Source organism: Egretta garzetta, unplaced genomic scaffold, assembly GCF_000687185.1.
Source record: "Egretta garzetta isolate BGI_Z169 unplaced genomic scaffold, ASM68718v1 scaffold228, whole genome shotgun sequence".
In the NCBI taxonomy this organism is placed as follows: domain Eukaryota; kingdom Metazoa; phylum Chordata; class Aves; order Pelecaniformes; family Ardeidae; genus Egretta; species Egretta garzetta.
In genome coordinates this window covers 4,361,803-4,385,379 of record NW_009260758.1, presented here as the reverse complement: position 1 = coordinate 4,385,379, position 23,577 = coordinate 4,361,803, and the positions used below count along the sequence as shown (strand labels likewise).

General features: G+C 43.7%; 1 protein-coding gene across 1 annotated transcript in view; it reads left to right on the top strand.

The window, feature by feature from the left end:
- LOC104132680 overlaps window positions 1-19,718 on the top strand; it is a 39,026-nt gene extending 19,308 nt beyond the window's left edge. Inside the window, exons 6-11 of the mRNA XM_009646004.1 lie at window positions 921-998; window positions 2,233-2,449; window positions 7,042-7,250; window positions 7,778-7,850; window positions 12,419-12,536; window positions 19,523-19,718. Coding sequence (XP_009644299.1) covers window positions 921-998; window positions 2,233-2,449; window positions 7,042-7,250; window positions 7,778-7,850; window positions 12,419-12,536; window positions 19,523-19,718 — 891 coding nt within the window. The remainder of the gene's footprint in view (window positions 1-920; window positions 999-2,232; window positions 2,450-7,041; window positions 7,251-7,777; window positions 7,851-12,418; window positions 12,537-19,522) is intronic.
- Window positions 19,719-23,577: the final 3,859 nt, after the last annotated feature.

Here is a 23,577-nt window from a genome sequence, read left to right as displayed (position 1 = left end):
GCCACTGCTGTACCGGGGTGGCAGGGGGGCTGCTGTGGCTGAGGGGAGCCACCAAGGATGGCCAGATCCCTACCTGTCCTTCTGCACTGTAAGGCTGGTTCCATGGTGGAACAGGCCAGGTCCCCCATCTCCCTCCCTGCCACCCCCTCCTGTGCCCACCCTGCCATAGCTCCTGTCCAGGAGGTCTTGATAACGCCTCATACACTTGAGGTCCTTGTCTGTCCGGAGGTCAGACAGCCTCTAGAGATGCCTCCTGTGATTCTCTATTTATTCTATCATCAACATACCAGTAGCAACAGCTTTTCTTTGCAGAAAAGGAAAAATAAATGACAATTTTCCATGCCCTGAATCGTAGTGTTAGCCATTCAATGGATGTAAGTAGCATGTTGATTCCCTATGTAATGTTCTAATAGATTGATTTTGGTGTTGAATCTCCCACACTGAGTGCAGCTTTCACTCAAGTGTGGTAATACTATCAGAGAAGGTAGGTGGCAAAACCCACTGACATTCGTCTGTGGGTGCAGGACAGATGTTCTAGCAAATGCTGAAGAACACCAAAGTGTTGCTATTATGGCTTGCTAAGCTCCAAGAATAAGACTGGAATATCCTCCTGACAGCATTAGCCAGGCAGTGGAAACCCAGAAACCTCAGCAGCTGGCACTGATTTAGAAAACAGAGAGACAAAATTGCATTTTTTTCCTGGCATTTGTGGAAGCCATGAATTTGGAAGAGGAATGTGAGCAAATACAAATGCCTGACATATTTGTGTTGGAAGGAATTTCAGCTAAAGAATAGGAGTAGGAGAAAAGCTACTGTGGCCTAAGAAAGGAAGTGCTATCCTTCATGTCAGTGGAATGTGGGTGATACAAAGCCAGGTACAAAGCAGTTGAGAACCGTGTGTGTCTGTGTTATATTTGCAGATAATTTTACCTGTGCAGAGTGGATTGAGCATCATCCGAAGGAGCCCTGCACCTCCAGATGCAGTGATTGAATCCAAGGTGCGTATTTCCTCTCTGTGAGCACTTTTGGGAAAATTTTGACTCTGCTGAGGATGGTGACAAAATAATTTCCAGAGCTTTAGTGGCGAGAGCCCAAACTCACATTCTGTCGTGCCGTGGTGCTGTGCAGCACGGACTTAAGGGCTTAGGGCTTGGCACATATCAGCCTTACGAGTCCAGGGCTACGCTAAAACTATTAAACGCTGATTCCTTGCAAAGTCTTTTGGATCAGCCATGCTGGAGCTGTGATAAATCCCCGGAGTGGCTGCTCACTGCGTGTCTGTGCCTGCTGTTCTCTGGTCCTCCCCACGCAGGCCAGTGTGGGGTCCGGCTGTAACAAACCAACACAATATTTCTGAAGTAGCTCTTTTTTTTACCCAAAGGCAGCACGTGATGCCCTTCTATGGTCTCCGAGTTTCACGTTTTCATGGCCTTAGATTTTGCTTGTCCTGTGGAAAAGATGGTGCTTTTATCTTTCTCCATTTTATGTAGTGGGCATCATCCAGCTGTAATGAAATTCCCATCTGGAATCATAACGGCCCAACTCAGTAAATCCAGACCCAAACATCTCGACTGTTTTGCAGCTTCTGAGTACTCCCAAAGCTACACTCACTGGCAATTCCTGGCATTTCAAACCCAATATTTTAAACATCTTGTATTTTCCATTTTGATTCCAGTCAGGGGAAATGATGTATGGCAGCTGATCAGATGACAGCTTGGTTTAAGTTATTGGCTGATATCTTTATTTGTGCACCAGCCGTGTGAAGATATTTTGATTGCAGTCCACTTGAGCCAAATCCTGCCTTTGGAAACTTGTTCCTGACCTCTGTGCCTTCCTGGAGCCAGCTGAGCCTGAGGGCAGGATTGGGCCCGGGGGGTGAAATAATTGGAAGACTTAATCAGTCATCTTCTAAGACATTGTGCCTGACCCATCTCTGATGGGAAGTCAGGTCAGGAAATACTGTACCCAACTCCCATGTAAGTGCATCTCCCCAAACCACAGCCCTTCTGCTCCACTGTCTTGCACTTTAGTGCTCCTGTTGAGACTCATATCTGTGGGGGTAAGGCTGCTTTTTTGCTTGGATTAGTCATACCTTCTGTATTAAATAATGGGCCAAGAAGACAGGGATCCCCGTTCATGCTCCCACCTCATTCTCCCAGGCAGAGCCCTTCACAGCTATCACTTACTGAGCTTTGCACCTTATTGTGCAATGTATATATGGTTTTGTTTTAGAAAGGCGTGGTGAGGGATGACATCTTCTGGGGTTACAACAAGCGCTGCATCCTGGACCGACTGCGTTTGGATGGCAAGGTGGCCTACGTCACAGGCGGAGGGCAGGGAATTGGAAGAGCCTTTGCTCACGCGCTGGGGGAAGCCGGTGCTAAAGTAGCTGTTGTGGATCTGGTCCTTGCAAAGGCAGAAGCGGTGGTGTGTGAGCTCAGCCTCAAAGGTAAGCATGGGACTGACCTGCAGGTCCTGCTGTACACGACCTGGTGATGAGTGCTGTGACGGGCTGCTTTGCTTGTCCAAACCTGACCCTTCCTCTGCCGTGCAATTCTCTTTCATCCAGCCCTCATGTTCCTCACAGTAGATCATGCAGCAGCCAAAGCTCCTCAGGCTTTGCTAAGGATGGATGACAGACATGGCCTACAAACTCTTTAGCATGTACCCCCTCCCTGGTACCTCTTCCGTACCTAATATCTGGACCGTGAGCCAGACCAGACCAAAACAGAGCAGAGGTATTGTCAGCCTAAACCTCTTCTTGTGCCCTCAAACTGAAGCAGTCATTTTTTGAAACCCTCTGCTCTAGTTCTTCCAAACATGCCAGATCAGATGTAGGAACAAAATACTAATAGACACAGTAACTAAAATCCCAAATAAGAGGTAAAATCCTCTGCAAGCCACTTCTATTTTAGCAGTAAAAACAGAAAATGTAACATAAAATTGAATTTCCCCCTGGAGTCATGCTAAACTGCAATTGTAAAGGGGAGAAAGAAAACTGGAAATATAATTTTAATGAGAAAATAAAGGAAGTGTTAGTCATTTTATAATTCCTTTTGTGAGATTACAACTGAGCCTTCTTCAAAGTTCAGTACTTCATTGCCTCTAAAGATGGAGCTTTACCCAGGAAATTTTTGCGTTCCTGTTTGGATAAAGACACCAGCATTTGTTTCCTCTCTGATTTCAGAAAGGGATTGGGCCATTGGAAACCATATTCTCCAGCAAAACCAGCCCCTGCAGATGCATTTCTATCACCCAGTCTCAATCAACTTCCTGAGTAAGGGGCGAGGAACGGTTCAGTTCTGGTTTTGATACCATCCTGAGCATCCATAGAAAAGGTCTTAAGAAGTCCCAGTCTGTACAGTCCCAGCTCTAGTAATCAGGAGACGCTTTACACTGACTATCGGTGTACTGGTTAAAGCTTTGATTGCTGGTCTGATCCCAATGACCTAGAATAGAAAGTGTCCAGCTCCTACTACAAATTCTTGAGTCATCCGGTCCCTCCTTCCCTAAAGCTTTTCATTTTCTTGTGCACTGAAGCCATATGGTCTTGGCATGAAGTAGCTGTGCCCTATAAGTTAACTTGCCTTTCGGACATTTTTTCACAGTGAGATCCTGCATATCACGTAGAGCTATTGAGATAGAAATGGGCTACTCTATAGAGCCATGAGACTTTGGATGCCAACAGCCTATTTGAAAACTAACTTAACTTTTCTCCAGGGCATTTTCAGTAGGAGTTTGATCATCCACCCTTCAATGGCTGCCCTACATCTCTGCTCCTTCACTGGTGGGTTGCAAGCCCGGAGGAGGTGGGGGGGTGTTACAAAATGCAGTCAGAGAGGTCACAAGGCATAGCAAATATTATTGCAGTCTAAAGTAAAAAAAAAAAAAAATCTCGCTTCTCAGTCTTTACACATCTTTATCCTTTGAGGTCACATATTCTCTATCAACTTGACCAGTGCAGCTGGTCAGGGCACATCTATTCCATCTCATGATGGTTTTTGAGGTTTCAAATTTATTGTCGTTCCTTGTTGGAACAAAACCCAAACTTTGTAATGCGTTTGTGAAAGGGAATTATATCCAAATGCCCGTTTTTGGAAAGGATCTGAAAAGGTCAGGTTTTCAATCTCTTTCTCTCCGGAGGTAACTAGAGAGTCTAGCCTGGACCTCAGAAGCTTTCCCTTGAAAACTTTTGTTGAAATCAATATGTTTCCATGAAACGTTTTGGCTTCAAAGAAGTAACATACTCTGTTGGAAATAAATTTTGACAAAAAGGTTCAAGCTAGCTTTACTTTCAAAATATTCACATGAGTAAATTGAAGCAATCGTAGTATTAATACCTATTTTTCCTGCTATAATAAGCACAAAGGAGCTGTGACTTTTTTTTTTCCCCCCCCAACCTTTTTGGTTGTGGATCTCTAAGTCAAAGTTGAAAATGCAGTGCCCCAAGTCATTCCCATACAGATACTTTTTCAAAACATTTTGCTTCGCTTTCTTAAACCCACTTTACTTATACCAAGGAGCCCTTTACTGTCTTTTGGGATGGTGCCATCATTTCACGATGAGTTTTAAACATCAGAACCTCTGTGATCTCAGTTTTAGCTTTGTTAGACAGCTCGGGTATATCTCCCCTGGCTACAGGGGCCTTTGTTTTTAGATCCTGCGTGAATACCTTTTTCAACAGTTGCTAATGGGTCCTGACAGAAGAACCAAAAATGATGAAACATAACCAAAAAATCCTAAGGGTTACCTTCCACTACATACCCCTCTGTCTTCAGGGGAAATCGCTGTCTGTACCTTAAGGGAAGAATTAGTCTGATGGGATTTTAAAAATGTGCATTTTCGCTGTAAACTATGCAAATGTCTTCCCCACAATGTCACTTCTGATCTTCTTCCATTACTTCCATTTATACGGAGAGACCAGAGACAAAGCCCTGTGGCAGGGGGGCCACGTACATGTGCCCTGCAGAAGGGCACCTCGGGCGGATTCGGCACAACACCTCTCCAACACAGAGCCACTGGGCTTCTCTCCTGCCCCTCTCATCACCAAACTGCCTCCACCAGCATCACAAAACTAAACTGAGGACTGTAGAGATGCACTGGTGCTATTGTGCATGTAGCAGCACGGTCATGTCTTGGGTTGCACTACAGATTTTAAGCTCTTTTTCCATAGTTTATTTTATCTTTTAATTTATTTTTAATAGATGGTTTAGGGGGGGACAGTGGAGGGACAGAAAGTGCATTTTTTCCCCTCTCTCATGGTGCAAGGATATCAACTGAATTGATTAAGGTCAAGTGTGGGACTCTGGTTTGAAGTGAGCGTGCCGGCACTGCTTCTTTGCTAGACACTCACGCATGGCCCCTTTTGTCTTGTTTTTATGAACTATTGTATAAGATGAAGCCATAAATGGGGTGAGAGTTGGAGGGCAGGTGAAGAGCCTCATTCTGTTACCATTAGTAACACGCTTGCACCCATTTTGTCTGAAAATTGAATAAGAAAGATTGCAGCAGCTCCCTGTACGTTACATGTCTTGATAACAATTAGGAGGAGCAACGGGGGCTGCCTGGCTATTCTTGTTCTTTCAGCATATTTAGCATAAAACCCACGATAAAATAAGAGGTCTTGTATTGTGGCAAAAGTTGCATTCAATTTTGTAGGTGGCTGTACTGTTGTTCTGCCCTTTCCTCTGCTGTGGAAAGCAAGGGAGCTGTGGCATGGCTGAACACCAGAGGGACCTTAGGTCCCATGGCCCAACAGGGGGAACACCCCAGACCAGCATCACCTTGGGGTATACGCTCCGGCAGGCTCCTGGAGGCATTGGAAATCAAGAGGAACTTTTCCATCCAAAAGCTGCTTTCCTGTCATTTTTTCCAAACATCTCTGGGCAGTTATTGTTTTGCCTTGTTTTCATGGAGGTCTCCGTCTCAAAGCTTCATCTTGGGAGAGTCTTCTCTTCTAAGATAGGTTTAAGGCTTCTTTTAAATTTTTTAATAAAATGATCTAAAAGAGGAACCCATGGGGAATATTTTTTTCATTTAAATAGAAGTAAAAAATCTTGCTTTAGCAGCTGTAACTCCCTACCTGTGCACTGTTTGCTTGCGGCCTGCTGGTCTATGGCCCAGCCCCAGTGGCTGCCCTCCTCCTTGGGAGTTAAGACCCCTTTCACCACAGCCCTTACGGGGTAACCTTGTTTGACTTTCAGGATGGGTATAATCCCATTGGCATCAGGTCCCTCAGGAGGCTGCTTGTTTTGTTTAATAACAAGGGTATTTAAAGCTAATTTTGACAGTAATTAAATTAATGTATTTATGGATCGGTGGCGGTGCAAAAGTCAGTGCCTGAGTTTTTCTAGGAAAAAAGTACAACTTTTGCATGTTTTGATGCTAGTAAATCACTTCCAAATATTTCTGCTGTTCTGGTAGTGTGATTTGCAATAAATAAGGCCAGGCATTGCAGCCACCATGCCTGGGGACCTGCAGGTATTCCCTGTTAGCTCCCACCTAAAACTGGTTTGGTTTTGACTGAGGCTCCCAGCTGCCTGGATGCTGTAATTCATCCAGAAAGCACTTTTGGTGCAAACTGGTTTGATTTCTGCAGCATCTTGAGGGGAACTGGCGTAAAAAAAAAACCCAAAAAAACCCCAACCCCCAAACCCCAAAAATCCTCTACATCTGAGCAAATGAAAGAGTCCTTTGCTTCATCTAGTTCCGGAGCTGGTGCCATCCACCCAGGAGTGATGCTGCGTGGAGCTGCTCCCCAGTGGGGAAGCTGCAGTTGAGGCTTTGGACAGAAGATGGTGCAGTGTTCAAAGCTTCGTCCCGGTGGAGTGGCAAACTCCACGCTCGTACCTCGGTTTTATGTTCGCCTCCAACCAGCAAACCTCACCCCGCTTAGCAACTTTAATAGAAGTATTCCAACAACAAACACACGTTTTGCTACAGTCTGTGGAGCAACGAATGAAGGTGGCACATTTATATAATATACGCACATGAAATAACAAATAATCATAAAATAGATTCCTCGTTCTTATTTTGATGCAGGGATTAAAAGCATTGCCCTTGCAGCAGACGTAAGCAAGCCCGAGGATGTGCAAAGGATGGTGGATGCAATCGTAGCTCACTGGGGCACGGTTCACATTGCGTGCAACAACGCGGGAATCAATATGAACTCTGCAAGCGAAGATACTTCCCTAGAAGAATGGGACAAAACTTTTAATGTTAATTTACGAGGGTTATTTTTGTGCTGCCAAGTAAGTGTGAAACGCTGTACTGGTTTGTTTTGCAAATGGGTAACAATTTTCTAAACGTTGACTTTACCAAGATTTAATAACACCTTATGACTGATTATCACAATAAAATTGGTCGTAGTTTTGGTGGAATTAAGGAGAGATTTGCTTTATATCCATTACAGATTTTGGTCAATATTTTCCAAAGCAGCTGCTACTTACTGGCTGCCCAAGCCCAGGCATTGAAGAACGGCCAGGTTTTTTTGGAGGGTGGTTATTTGACAATTCCTGAAAACCAGAAAGCTTTGGGGGGCCATTCCCAACATCAGTGATTATTTTGAAAAAATATTGCCAACAGTGAAGAGGGTCTGAAACGGCAAGGGGATTTTTCCTGCATCAGCCATTTTTATACCAAGTTTTTATATCAAGTGCTTAAAAAAAATGTGTGAGCACATAAACTCTTCTGAAAAGTGAAGACTAATTTATTATCATGTCATTATTAGCACAATCACAAAAAGGGTCACTGGTCTTTCCTTTAATTTCTGTCACAGGCTGCAGGCCGCATTATGCTGAATCAAGGATATGGGAAGATAATTAACACAGCATCTATGGCAAGTTTAATAGGTGAGTGATGAGAGCTAACAGTTGTGCTTCAGAATCCATATTTTAATTACTACCGATGCTATTTGAATCAATTAAACCTGTATTGGGAAGGAGTAAATCACTGACATTTTGTATTAGAGGAAATGTACTACAAAATTTTTATTGATATCATTTTTCAACATTTATCTGTCCTCCACGTTTTAGAGCACTTATTACTTTTTATAGAAGAGGCGGAGTCACCTTCTCTGACTCCGATGCAGTGATGGCATGGGAGAGGTGCTGGTGCTCTCCCCAGTAATTTCAGGAAAATGCCTTTGAGTGCGGGAAGCTGCGCCCCTGGGATGTTACAAGCCACCCGAAAGCTTTTGTGCCGGTCTTTGCCCCGGTACCCGTGGGTTTTATTTCATTATCGTGGCCAACAGGTGTCTCCACCAACGCTGCTGAATCAGCAGTGTTGTCAAAAGCGCCAATAAACCATTGTAACATATGGAATGAAATCCCTACTGCTGAGCTAATCTGGAAGGCAGTTACATGCTGGTGAACTGAGGCCCATGTAACAAAACTTGATCAATTACACAAATTAAGCATAGCCCTTTAGGAATTTATTTTATTGGTCTGGACATCTGTTGCAGTATTGTCCAAATCCAAAAATCAAATGGTGCCTTGGGTTGCCAAGTTAGGCAAGAAAAGCTAGTAGCTATAAAAGTACAACCAAAAACCCCTGTATTAATATCATGTCCATCTGCTGAATGTTACATAAATATGCAGTCTTTTTATTTTCCTTGGGAATAACATTTATTTTTACTGTGCCCAGTTTGACATTCTGTGACATTCTGCTCAGTTTATTGCACAGTAACTTTAAATGTTTCTTCAAAAATGCATTTATAATGTCATTGTTAATCTTTTTTTCAAGTGTCTTTACCAGCTGTTTTACTTATGCTTAAACACAGGCACCATCCCTCCGCCCCAGCTTTGTAGAGTTACAAAATCTCCCAAAGAAAAATAGTTTTGAAAAGAATGTAAAACTTTACATTTCACATGCCCCCAACTTTTGTGCTCGGCTCTGCACAGGGGGGGCTCTGGTCTGGGCTTGGGCTGCCACCGTCCACGTCATCGTCGCAAAGCAAAATTTACGGGGAGGTATTCCACTCTAGAGAAAGTTAGGAAGCTCTGAAAATTGGCACCAGCTGGGGGCCTGCTGGTTTGGCACACTGCTCCCAGCCTTGCTCTTGCAGCCCAGAATTCTCCCCTGCTTAAGGAGAGGCATTTCCCAGCTTCTCCATCGGGCCCTGGCCCAGTTCTGCTGAGCTGGGAGGTAATGGCATTCCACCACAGCATCCATCCCAGCCCCAGCCTGGGGCTGCACCTCCTTGGCTGGCATGCTGAGCCCACTGAGACCCACAGGGGATCACATTTGAGGGCGGTATCGGTCCTGGAGCAGGAACAAACGCTGGAAAGCAAGCCTGAGAGCAGCCTGGAAGGGTCATTGCAAGACGCGTTTAAATGTCATTGAAAGTTAATGGATGCTAGGCCAGAAGTTGAGAGGCGAAGAGATGTGTTTACCTTCTGAACCTGTTTGAATCTTGGCATTGAGAAAATCTAGTAGTTATAAAACTACGACTGAAAACCACGATGTTCATATCATGTCCATCTGCTGAATGTTAAATAAATATGTTGGTTGGTTGGTTATTTAAGTATGTTGGCCAACTGGCATAGTATGAAATGTTTCTAGAAATAGTTAGGGGATATTTTTTTTTTGTTGTTGTAGGTTGAGTCCTTCCTCAGAGATACAGGAAAAAGAGGAGACACTTAGCGGGATAGGGAGGGTTTTGTTTGTGATTCTTCCAGATACACTGCTCAGAATCAGTTCTAATTAATTGAAGATAAGCTGCATACATTTTGCATATGTGCATTTTGATTCTGGTGTTTCACTGGAATTACTCCAGACGTATGCTTCAGCAGCAGAGACGAGGCTGCTGCGGCTCTGCGATTTGCACAGCTGTAACTCAGATCTGTAATTTTTACAGTGAATATCTTTAGTGGTAAGTGGTCTGGTCCTCTTTATCTGCGTGCACCTCTCATTAACATTACATGGCTGCTTCAAGGTCAGGCTAGAATCCTTATGCACCGACCAAGGTTGCAAAAACATTGTGTCAGGTGTTTAAAATGTATCGCAGCTGATGTTGGCAGAGTTTTTATCTGCTTTCCTCCCATCTTCTCCACCTGAAACAGGAGTGAGTGTCCTCGCTTCCCAGAAGCCTTACAAATTCAGATTTTTTTGGTGACACTGCTGGAGGCATAGCTTTATTCACAAGCTCTAGCCCTGGTTTGTATGAGTCTGGAGGGTTGCAGATTCGCTCTTCTGTCTATAAGAGACCACTTTAGGTAAGGGAAGAGGAGGCAGTGCAGGGTGCTGGGTTGCGGAAAGCCCACCCAGCGCCAGAGCTTCACAACACTCCTTGGCTTCTTCTCGAGCTCTTTCCATTGAGAGGGGCCAAGTGTCTGGGGCGGGGGGGAATTTCATCTCCTGAATTACCTTCCTTAGATATTCTTGTGAAGACAAAAGCATTTACACAGAAGGACTCTTGAAAACCCTGTCTGAGCGCCCACCCCAAATCAGAAAGCTGATTCTGGTAGCTTGCAGCAACTTGCTCTTCTCACCCATGTGAGCTCGAGGTGCAGAGCCGGTGCCAAAACTCTTATCCTCTTAGCAAATGCCGAATGATTTATCACAAACAGACATGTTTGGAAAGTTTAGCAAAGAACTGCTTTTGGGAGGTTAGAAGGTTAACTACCGAAGTTGTATGTAACTTGGAGCTGATGCATGGCAATTAATCAAGAAATTACATTCCACATCTTTTTGAGAGCCCACACGGTGCACTGTGTCTGGGGGACAACAGGCACACGCAGAGGGCAAAGCGGTTCTGCTGGTCGAAAAGCGAATTATTTCATATTTAACAAAAAATAAGCGCAGAATAAATGCGGGCAGAGGGGAGCTGTGGTGTGAAATGCTCTTTGTAGCAAGAAAAAGGCCTCCAAATTCTGAGCAAACCTTCAGCACGTGCAGAAAAAAAGCAACACTAATTGTTGCTCCCATGACGTGTATGCTTTAAATCTATTCACAAACACCTATGTTCAAGGCAAAGGTCCTTATTCACATGCTCAGTAATTTGTAGCTGGGTTTTTGGCTCTTTCAGAGTTTGGATAACTCAATTTGTTATCATCTTCTTTTCACCTTTTAAATTGACACACCCGAACCCAATAGTTTTAGTCAATAAAAACAATGGTGGATATGTTGGGATACCATGGATGGTAGTGGTGATCTAGAACTGATGCACCAGCTTATACTTAGCAAATTCAGACCAATTTAATGCCATCCACCAGTGCCGCTTACGTGCTTTTATCTAAATGCTGTGGGGTTTGCCTGCTCTGCCTTGCACAAACACAATGATTCGCCTGCTTCCAGGGTTCAGCGTGACCTAACCCTGCAGGCTGCAATTGCTTGCCTTCGTGATTACTGATATTTAGCACTGATTTTCCCACTGTCCCTCCATGAAAGAGGCAGCATCTCCATGACACTCAGTACCGATGCGGTGCTAATTATGGATCAGTGCTTTGCACTGGATTTGTTTAATGAAGTCATGACGGCAGCCAGAAAAGTCCAAGGAGAGACGCTTTGTGGGTGTAAATCCCAACAGCTGGAGCAACTTGGTTTGACTCCTGTGGGTTTAAAGCACTTTACACCCACTGGGGATTTGTCCTTAAGTAGCTTTCCTGGGAATACTGCAAGTGTGTGAGCTGGTGGAGGGGCAGAGCCACCCGAGCACACGGCACTAACAAGCTTGAACATTGTAATTAGCAAGCCGATCATTTTCCCTCGCTGACTGACATGTGACATCTTTGAAACATCTTCAAAAGCTTCAGATTTTGAAAGTGGTGGGTGTTCTGAATTTTTGGGACGCACCTGTGCTCACATCCACACAAACACTGATTAGATAATATGATGTGTTTGCTTCAGACTAGGGTTAATTTAAAAATTAAGGCAAATAATTTGTTCCAAGGAGCCATGTATAATAGAATACATTATATAAAATATATTATGCATTTATATTACATCATATCACATTATATTGCATTATATCATGTTGTATTATGCATTATATCATACAATTATGCTATACTATATTTTATTAGCATTACAGTGTGCAAGTATTTTGTATATAAACATACATATGTGTATAATATATGACTGTGCATGTGTGTATATGATTATTTATCTTTCTTGGGCATACTCAAAAATTGCATATGTGTGTTTATGGCTTTGCCCAAATATGGAACCTTTTAAGTATCTTTATTTCTTCCTTTTTTTCTCCATTTTTTTTTTTTTTAGTAGCCCGGCTGCTGAGGCAAAAATTTTAGATGGCAAAATATGGATTTAGAGTTTTGTGTTGTGGGTGGCTAAATTCTTATTGCTGCCTGCCTAGTGTCAGGGAAAATGGCAAAGAGTTCACCTCAACACAGGGAATTGTCTGTGTAGCTCTCTTAATTTGTGGAGAATAAATAATTCTCTATTTCTGAATCCCCTCTAGTCCCGCACCCGCAGAAGCAGTTGGCGTACAATGCCTCGAAAGCCGGGGTCGTAAAATTAACGCAGACACTGGGAACCGAGTGGATTGACAGAGGAGTAAAAGTCAACTGCATTTCCCCGTAAGTAAAATGCAGTCTCATTCTGAAAGTGCAAAGAGAATGAAACGTTCTAAAAAGCTCAAATGAACAGTATCTCGGCAAATAAAGTTTCTAATTAGCAGGTGGATTGCATCCCTTTTTATGTTGTCTTTTCCTTAACAAAGGTTTAAATACTTAGAACCAAGCCTGCTCTGTTGCTGTGTATACTCAGGGATTTAAGAAGAGGTTTTAGCATTTGATAATAGGTTTTCCAATAACGTGAAGGGTAGTTTTTAGCATTTCTCTTCCAGATAAAATATTTCCTTAGTCTGTCCAAGCCTTCTGTGGTTACAGAAAAGGCTTTTGACACTTAATAGACAATACTTCTTTCCCCCTTTTGCTTGAGACAAATATATAGGCACTTTAAGAGCCACATTGTACTGCTGTAATTGAGATCCTGCTCAGCTCTGACAATTGCAGGGGGCCAGGTGTAATTTTGTAAATATATATATATTTATTACAAATTACATTGTCCTTATTTTATAGAGGCTTAAAGCTGTATGTTTCATTTTATGGTACTTATTCACAAAGAAAAGTTTTCTTGCCGCATACACTTTTTCTCTCCCTGTTTCTCACATGCATGCCCAACACAGTCATTTTATTAAACAATTAACAGTGCGTGATAGTGCTAAGCAGAAACCCAAGTGGATAGCGTTAATTGGAAGCGGTCAAATTCCGTAGACCATTGAAGTCAATCAGAGTAAGTAAGAAGGGCAGGATTTTAACCCAGGAGTTAAATTGTAATAATGAAGATATAATGTACATCAAATTAGGAAAAACAAATTACATATTTTAACCCACAAAGTGGAGTTCAAAAGAAAAAATCACAGAGCTCAATGGCAAGTGCCTCTGTTTTTACTGTTGGTTTGCTCTCTGCTTCCTTGTGCTAGCTGTCTTCCTTATGATTATTTATCACTAATTATACCAGTGACTCCAGCCGTCACTCTATAGGATCTTTATAAATTCTTTAAACAGCATCTTACTTCGTAATGGGATTTTCCTCATGCCAACGCTAGCAGCACTGCCACCGTGTTCCCACAACTAGTGCTAGTGAATTTACACTGGCTTTGGGGAGCTAGAGGAGATGAAGGGAATTAGGGAAGCTCAGTAGGACCTGGCAGGAGCTGTGTCTGAAAACACATGGGTAATCTTTGCCAGCAGAGGCGGGATAGTAATGCCACGTTCACAGCAATCACGGATAAGGAGGCTCTTAGATGAGGAATTACCCATTTCTAGAGGGTTTACATAGATTAAAAAAATATCCACCGAATGATCAAAACTGATTGTTTCGTATAAGTTGGAAGCATACGTTCATATTTGAAGAAGTTACATTTCTGGAGGCAGTTGTCAGAGCATGGAGAAAAAATAGTCACACCTCTTTTTCTACTTTTCAAGCCAAAACAGGGTTGCATTTTTATCATCCCTACCTGTCTTAAACTCTAGCTCTGAGCTCAAAATCCTACGAAAGGAAGAGGGGGGGGTGTGTGTGTGTGCATGTGTGTTTCTTTGTGGAGGAATAGCCAGAAAGGGCGCACAGAGGACAAATGTTTTGCTGTCTTTAAGGTCCCCCGTTCCGGACAGAGCAGTTCCCAATAATGCAGTTGGGGACCTGGACCGAACAACTCTGAGGGCCAGGCAGAGTTTTCCTCCTGGCAGCTCAAAGCTTTGGCTGAGCTTCTTGTCCCAGGGCCACCCAGGGAGCATTCATATAGCTTGGATGCCTCCTCACCAGAAGCAAAAGCTACATATCCTTGAGAGTGAATAAATATTCACGTTTGCCCTTCTGCCTGTATGAGATGTGAACCTGCATTTCAGTGCAGATTTGGACCCATTCCCAGAAATGTGGACCCCATGGGTCTCATTGTCCTGTCTCTTGACGTGACTCACCAAGGCTCAGGGGCATCTTCAGCCCACTTGAACTTAGTACCCAACACCGGGCAGTAGCCTCAATGCAACAGTGCATCTGTCGATGCCATCAGGGTACTTTGCAGGGTTGAAAAATGTCCCAAATGCACAAGTCTTTCTGAACATGCACGTCCAGCCGAGCATGTAGCCGTCTTATAACAGGAAGGGATTTTAAGGAGTGCGAGGAGCATGGAGATAGATATAGGGCATGATGGTACCCAAGATAATCTCTGGATAAGTAAAATATTTAAGTGCATCCCAAAGTCCTTTGTCCTTCCCACTTACTGTTGCATTAATGCTTTAAGGCATTCTCAGCGTACCTCTGTCTGAAGCTCCAAACACTCCAGTCTGGCCTTAAACATTATTTCACTATGCAAACCTTTTGGCCTTTTTTCCCTCTTCCTATCTGGTCACTCTTTATCAACTTAATTTCTTAATGAGTGCATAAAACTTATGCAGAGCAATGCATAAACGTTATCAATGCATAAAATGTTATGGCAGAGTCCTTAGGATAATTTATTGCATTTATAAAACTGAAGATTTAGGCTTCTCTTGCTGGCTAGGCAAGCCTCATGCCCATGGGGAGAAGGTGGCCGAGGCTCCCTGGATGCTTTGGCTGACTTTGCCTGTTGCTCCATGCAGTGGCGAGGGTCTCTGTGTATTGTGGAAACTGGGCTCAGCCCTTGTGCCATGTCCTAGTGCAATTGCCTCGCAGCCTGCTGCACTCCTGACGCCGTGCAGAATTCAGAAGGTACTGGAGTCTTCCCAAAAGGGATGTGAGGTTCAGGCTGCAGAGGGGACCTGGGTATGAATAGGGACCTTTATAGAGCACTGACTGGTGGCCCATGCCTGGCTGCCCATGGTTTTAGTCCCTTTCCTGGTCCCCGCGCATGTGACGTGCATTGGGTGTGATGGAGCAGGGGACTTTTCAGGGTCTCTAGGTTTTGGTGCATGCAGCATTGGAACGCTTCATTTTTGCAGGCATTGCACTGAATCAATGTCCATTTTTTTGGCTAATTGCATCTCTTTGCTTGATTTGCAAGGCATAAAAATGCCATAATGTGATGACCTTTGGGATGGGTAGCTGGAAGCTGACCTTTGGCTCAACCCACAGCCGCAGCCAAGCCACCTTATCGGGGACCCCATGAAACTCAGCAGGCCCAGGGGATGAACCACATTCCTCACTGGTGGGCTGCAGGGATTTGGATTTGGGCTGCGATGGGCAGAGGCTTCACACCCTGCATGCCTGCATTGCTCCCCGGGGATGGTATGGAGGCAGTCCTATGGTGCTGCACCAGGCTTTTAGCCTGGGGGCTATGAGGAGCCAGAAAGCAGGTAGGATGGGATCACAGCAGGTTTTGGGTGTACCCCATCACGGGGGAAGGAGAGGCAGAGCTGGCAGGAGAAGGGGCACTCCAGCATCACCTGAAGGCATCCCAATTAAGCAGCATTACTATCCCCATTAAGCAGCAGTTGTTGCTGGTAAGTATCTTTGGACTTAAATCTAATTCCTTGGGAGATGTCCCAATTAAGTGGATCTCTTGATTAAACACTTCCTGATTAAGTGGAGTGTACTTAACTCATTCAAATTAATAACTCATCTGAAAGAAATCAAGTTACACACAGATGGAATCTTTTTTTGCTCTCATTTGGGGATTGAGCGCACGTAACAATTCCAGTTAAGTATCTGGTAAGTGATATTTTTCTAATGTGTCTCTCGAAGTGGAAATGTTTTAGGCAATTGTTTGGTTTTTTTTTTTTCCTTTTTTTTCTTCTCCTAATGTCTCAAATTGTCCTGTGTATCAATAATGAAATATTGATGCTCATGTCTAATGTTAAGGAACCAGCAGTTTGATATTACATTGACATGCAACAGAAAGTACTGATAGGCTCAGCACTGCATACGAGATGAGGTAGGGAATTAATGCATTGGCAGTTGTCTTTGCTGGAACTGGTTAGAAGCCAACTAAAATCTGCCTAAAAGGGATTTGGATTTGGGCTGCGATGGGCAGAGGCTTCACACCCTGCATGCCTGCATTGCTCCCCGGGGATGGTATGGAGGCAGTCCTATGGTGCTGCACCAGGCTTTTAGCCTGGGGGCTATGAGGAGCCAGAAAGCAGGTAGGATGGGATCACAGCAGGTTTTGGGTGTACCCCATCACGGGGGAAGGAGAGGCAGAGCTGGCAGGAGAAGGGGCACTCCAGCATCACCTGAAGGCATCCCAATTAAGCAGCATTACTATCCCCATTAAGCAGCAGTTGTTGCTGGTAAGTATCTTTGGACTTAAATCTAATTCCTTGGGAGATGTCCCAATTAAGTGGATCTCTTGATTAAACACTTCCTGATTAAGTGGAGTGTACTTAACTCATTCAAATTAATAACTCATCTGAAAGAAATCAAGTTACACACAGATGGAATCTTTTTTTGCTCTCATTTGGGGATTGAGCGCACGTAACAATTCCAGTTAAGTATCTGGTAAGTGATATTTTTCTAATGTGTCTCTCGAAGTGGAAATGTTTTAGGCAATTGTTTGGGTTTTTTTTTTCTTTTTTTTCTTCTCCTAATGTCTCAAATTGTCCTGTGTATCAATAATGAAATATTGATGCTCATGTCTAATGTTAAGGAACCAGCAGTTTGATATTACATTGACATGCAACAGAAAGTACTGATAGGCTCAGCACTGCATACGAGATGAGGTAGGGAATTAATGCATTGGCAGTTGTCTTTGCTGGAACTGGTTAGAAGCCAACTAAAATCTGCCTAAAAGGGTTCGACAACATTATATTGCCCAACTTGGCACCAAAGCTTTCCCAGAAGATGTGTAGTATCAATGACATGCCTAATATTTACAGTGCCATCAGTATGTGTGTTTGCAACTTTTAAGTTTTGCGCTATATTTTTTTCTCATTTCTATAACAAAAACTTGTAGTGAAGTTTTATTACACATCTAAATTTTTGCTACTTGAAGTGAACCTAAAGAAAGGTCCAGCGAGAGGCACAGCGCTGTGATTTACAGGTTGCACTGATCAGACCAAAGATCATTTTTCCGAACAGATTGAAAAATGTCCTCTCTTTAGCAAAATCTGTTGTGCTGGAGGACTATGTGTCATATTCCCTAATCTGCATTCCCTCAGGGTTAAGACATATATGTAAATTGAAAAAAATTAAAAAATCATATGGATCTTATCCTGGTCTCTGATAGCATAAAGCCAGAATGATTCTGTTGATGGTTTTGTAAGCACAGTGAAAGGCACGTAAGGGAAAGGAGTCCAACATATTTCATGTCTGCTGCTCAAAGCATGTTCCTCTCTGAAGAAAACCAGTTCTCAAGGAGTTTGGGAGAGCGAGCAGGGGGCTGAGCTTGGGGGAAATAAGTAAACCGTCTGCAGTCCTGTACTGGAACGCGTTTGATTTTATGATGTTGCCAGAGCTTAAGCGAGCTGCCTCGCTCAGTGTTTCTGAACTGCTCTGGTGTTTATTGACATTTACAATAAAAAATAAAGCCCATATTTAAATCCTGCCTGATTAGCGAAAACGGAAATGTTTGGGGGGAAAGTCTGAATTAGTTCCACTTTGTAACAGAGTAAATAGCAGATTTCAGCCTTCATTTAAAACAAAAGGTAAATCTCATACCCAGAATCCAGTGTGTCTCAAAAAATTATTTCCTTGGAAGTATAAATTGGGATGCTGATGAAGTTTCAGAACAAAACGGGTATTTTTATACTTTGTTCATTTCATATTTATCACTAGCTTGTTTGCTAATTTTCATTTGCAAGAGGCAATTCTTCCAGCTAACTGGCTGCCTCAATGGGCCACTGATTTCTTTGAAGTGACAGTCTGTAAATATGCATAAAAAAGAGATGCAATTAGCGTGTGTGTGGTTCAGTGCAGCCTGATTTCATTGGCAAGTTTACCCACAGTGTTGATAAGCTACATTATCTAGAAAATTGGCCGCTGAAAAACAGCACCTCTGATTGCCAGCAAAGGTTCCAGATAACAGGGTGCTGAAGAGAAATATAATTGAGGTTGAATATGTTAACCAAGGTGTCACATGCTCCTTAGAAGCGCTAATTTATCAGCATGTTGGAATTTTTATTAACATTTGGAATGCATTTCTACCACACTAATGAAGTGGAATTGGCAGTTCAGGTTTTAGTTATTGTAATTTCTGAGAAGTTAAATGTAATTTCTCGTTAGACACAGTTATGTAAATATATTTGTTCAGGGGCTGAAAAAATTATACATTTTGCAAAATACAAATATGTTGTTAAGGAGGAGTATGACAAATCAGTCGCAGTTAAAGTCATAAAAGCCAGCCAAATGTTCACCCTGTGCTGTGCTTTCTGGAGCATTGCTCATTTTTAGGACACCTGAAGAAAACGAACTTAGCAGAGTTTTAATAAACGGTGTAGTCACTCGTTAACGTAAAAGAGGCAAGGCGGGTAAATGTGGCGCGATTTGTCGGGGTATTGGTTGAAGGGGAATCGCACCAGGGGTGCTGTGCTTATCTTTGCCCCTCCTGTTTGGTGTGGGAAGGGTCTGGTGCCCAGAAGGGTGCTGGCTTTTGTTTCCCCCATTTTTTGACACGTGGGAAGTCGGGCTGGTTTCAGTTTCGGGCTGTACGCAAACACGCTGTGTGACGTTACGCTGCAAAGGGATAAGAAAAGGAATTGGTAGAAGGATGACAGCTCCCAAGAGCCGTGACAGACCTGGTTCAAGGCGCTTTGGGTTCCAATGCCATGCTTGTTTTCTATAAAAAAAATTAAACCGGTGATTACAGCGAGTAACCTAAAAGTAAGAGGGTACTGCTGTTAGCTAGGAAGATAGCAAGTGTGTACTCGCTTTAAAGAAAACCTCTATGCCTGCCCATCGGCAGCAAAAGGCAATAGGAAAGAAGCGCTACCGAAGTTTGCATCCTGACTTTCAGCAGAGGCAGAGCAGGTCTGACTTGTGCATCTCCTTTGTGCTGTTCCACAGTTTTCCTTCCAAATTAATATCTCGAAAACCTGGAAAGTGCTGCCCTTCCTTCTGGGGAAAACCCAATCCTAAACTGTCGTTGCAGGGGCATCGTCGACACGCCGCTCATCCATTCCAAGGACCTGCGGCCGCTGGTGCGGCGCTGGCTGGCGGACATCCCCGCTGGGAGGCTAGCACAGGCCACCGACCTGCAGGCTGCCGTCGTCTATTTGGCCTCCGAAGCCTCAGACTACATGACGGGCCATAACCTGGTCATCGAGGGTGGCCAGAGCCTGTGGTGAGGGGCGTCCTCCAGCCTCCCCCTCTCAGGGGCATGGTTCACTTTGGAAAGCGCGTATTAGAGTTTAGCTTAGTCCCAGTGTTGGCCTGTGCGGTTAAGTTGCCAGCTGATATGGAATGGTTGCTTTCTTCTTTGGAATGTTGCTTTGGAGACTCATATAATGCAAAAAAAAAGAAAAAAAAAAAGAGAGAAAAAAAGAAAAAAGGTAATCCTTCATTTTCAACATTTTCATGTTTTTCACTCTGCATTCAGAGTTCTGTTAAATTAGTGTTTAATGATATAAAGGCACATTTACTGCAGTGAGATTTGGCTATTATTTAGTTTATCAGGGGGCGTTTTTAAAGCAATCAATATTAGCTAGTCTGCGTAGTATATTGTTCTTCGGCGATTTTTTGTATTCAGGTTGTTCCAGTGACATCTGTGAGTGGTGAAAAACAGTTGGATGTAGTGTTAAAAAAAATAAATTAGTTCATTGCATTTGAACCTGAATGTTGCCATTTTATATTTGCTGGTGTTCTTAGTTTTTGACAGTGTTTTTATACAAACACCCACGTAAATGCCCCTGAAAAAAAAAAAAGTACTGCACTTAATGGAGAATCATGGTTGGTAATTATAATGGCTCTAATCCAAAGCCCATTGAGGTAAGTGGGAACTGCTTATGTACTTTAAGTTAAATGCATGTATAAGTGTTGATACAACTGGGTCTTTGTTTTTCTTGATAGGCAAACCTAAGCAAAGGTCGTCTTCCAAAATTTTTTTTCCCCCCTGTAAAATTCTGAAGACAATTCTCCGATGTAAATCAAGGCCAGCTCAAATGATATCAATAGAGTTCTGTTGGCTGAAGAGCTCGTTTGGGCAATAGCGCTGGGTTCATGGCTTATAGGCAGTAAAATGTGACACAATAAAAGCACCGTTTTGATAACACTCTGAATTTATACAGGCTTCCATCCTGAGGGCCTTTAAGCATAACCTAAGGAGAATTTACGGGAAGGAATTCACTTGCAAATCCTCATGTCATTTGTTTTGCATTTGGCAGCTCTTTGTTACCATAACATAAATAATTGTGGATGAATGTCATTACTTTGATTAAGTGCTACAAGTCCATACATTGGCTAGCCATTATTGTGGTGAATTGCTATAATGGCTTCAGACTTGACATTCACCGCCACATTGTAAGGTATGCATCTCGCTGACGTACTATCATCGTTATCGTGGATAAAGTGCAAGAAGATACTTGTCTTCATTAAATTTTCTATTAGACCATTGATAATTAATACATATCTCATGTTTCATCTCGAGTCGTTTTTCTGGGGAGTGTTGCTGTTAAGCGACTCATGGCTAGAGCTTTTTGGCTGGAAATCCCTGCCTTGTGTGCATGATCTAATTTATTGACAATGCTCTGCAAACTCACAGGCTTAAGGAGAGCTCAATTTTGGATAAATCTTCAAGAAAAACAATTAAGGATTTAAACATTTTATTATTTTTTCTGGGCTCACAAAACCTTTTCTGTCTTAGCTCCCACACTTGCATCATTTTGTGTCATGCTCTGGAGGGCTCGGTGGAGTTCTCACATCCCTCTGGCTGGCTTTTCACCTAGAGGTTAATGTGCAAACATTGGTGAACTCATCAGGAGCTCTTCCAAGGGATCCTAGAGGGGCTTGTATACTATCGCCTGGACTGCTGGTGAACAGTTTGTTGCGGCTCCTACCTAAAGTGTAAAATAACAAACTTGAGCTAATTTGAAACATGAACTGCGGTTGGCACTGGAACTGTAACCAATGTTCTCACTTTCTCAGTAGAAAGACAAAGGGCTGAGCAGGCTGCTGGGGCTGACCTCCCTTTCCCTGTCTGGAGACGGTCGCAGGTTAGCACCAAACGGCGCTGGCAGGGCCTTGCAGGAAGCTGAAGTTCATTGCCCTGGTGCCGGGTGTTTCTGGGAAGATTTTCAGCCAGCAAGGGTCATGCTGTGACTTTTGCAAGCTTCAAATTAACTTTAAAAACAAAACCCAGACAGAAAAAAAAACCCAAAAACCCAAACCCACAGGCTTTTAAAAAAAAAAATAATCAAAATTATCTCTTAACTAAGCAGCCTTCAGTGTTTGGACTAGAGCTTGTCTCGCTCCGATCTGTTTGCCCCCAGGCTCTGCCTTTGAAGGGCTGAGCGGGCAGAGCAGGGACGAGTGAGTTTACCTGCGCGGGCTGACGTGGGGCTTGGACCCTATTTGGAGATGCTGCCGTGTGCCCACATGGCCCCCGGCTCTGCCCCTTGCTGGCCCAGAGGAGCTGGTGGAAGAGGCTGTTCTCATCCGTACTGGCTCCGTGATACAGGAGGGACTCAAGACTGAGCAGCCCGAGAGAGTACGGCACTGGGTGCCAAGTCCCCGGGGTGTGGGGCACACACCCTCGTGGTGTTTTTGGTTTGCGTGGCGTCTTCGCTTTAGCCAAAGGAGTGACTCCTGGAGGAGGGCAGCTGCCAGGAGGGGAACGCCTCTCTCCACACGCATGTGAGCCGGCCTGTGCCCTGCTTAGGACAGGCTTTCACCTCTCTCCTCCGCACCCCTGTACCCAGGGCGTCAGCTGTTCAGGGGCTCCGGCAATGGCGTTGTGTTCTTCATGGTCTCACCTGTAATTTCCTGGGGAAAAAAGGCTGATTTCCCCTGGAAGGCAGGGCTGACTGTGCCGTGATGCTTCTGCCTAGTAGGACCGAACTTTGCATTTGGGCTGGCACCCCTGCCTTTCTGTGTGGTGGCTGCTGGCTGGGCACAGGGCTCCCCAGCTGCTGCTACAGTCTGGGGGTCTCTCTGGCAAGGCAGCCCAAAAAACAAGTGGAAGCTGAGATTTCCCCCTATTAGAGAAAAGCAGAAGCCGTTCCCGGCGGTACCTCTAGGAGGAAACCTCAACCTGTGCTGTGTCTGCGGGAGCCGGGCTTCCCGGCTCTGCTGCTCAACTTTTACATGGTAGCTAAGTTAGTACTTTTGATATTTCTAAGTTTTTTTTTTTTCGTTTTTTTTTTTTTTTTAAACATTTATGTAGAACACCACATAATTGCGGAAAAGATAATAGTCACATACCCTAGGGCTTGGTGTACACTTATGTTAAAAGTACAGCTTTTATTGGCAACTAAAGTAATAACCTTTCCATGTCAAATTGCTTTAAATTAAACTTAAAAAAAAAATGCTGGCTGATACCCACACTTAGTAATTGTCAAACATTAGCATAATGTGGAATACTAAAGCTGACTAAATCTTGGGTTTAAAAATAATTATTTACTTAGGTAAATTCTCTATTCAACAGCATAATATTAGATTTTTTTAACACAGTCTCCTCCATGTATATGTTAAAATGCAGACTTAAGCTCGACATGAAGCAGGACTTAATGTTATTGTGGACTCTGAGGGGAAAAAGGGGGATTTTATACCTTTAGCTCATCCATCCATCATTGGTCACCCTGAAAGAAATATGTTAATGTGACACCTCCAAAAGCATAGGTACTGTTGATGACATCTGGTGACCTGAGACCAGCAACCTGGAATACCTGCTGGTTGCACCCCATGCTGCAGCCCTGAAGTGCACATGTAACATTTTTCATGCTGGAGGACATCTGGGAGATGGGCTTCTCCAGTACGTGGGTACGCAAAGCCACGGGCAGCAGGTCAGTGAAGGGTTTCATACAGGTGCATTTTACTTATCTGTTTCAGCGCATAATGGGAGGAAATGTGGTACAGGCCATTCAAACTGCTGGTGCAGAGCAGGGGAGGAAACTCTTCACCATGAGATGTGGAGCTTGGGGCTCTCTGCCTCATGTGGAGGAACCTGGACCTACCAGGTGCTGTGAGGACACCACTCCTCATGGTTTTCTG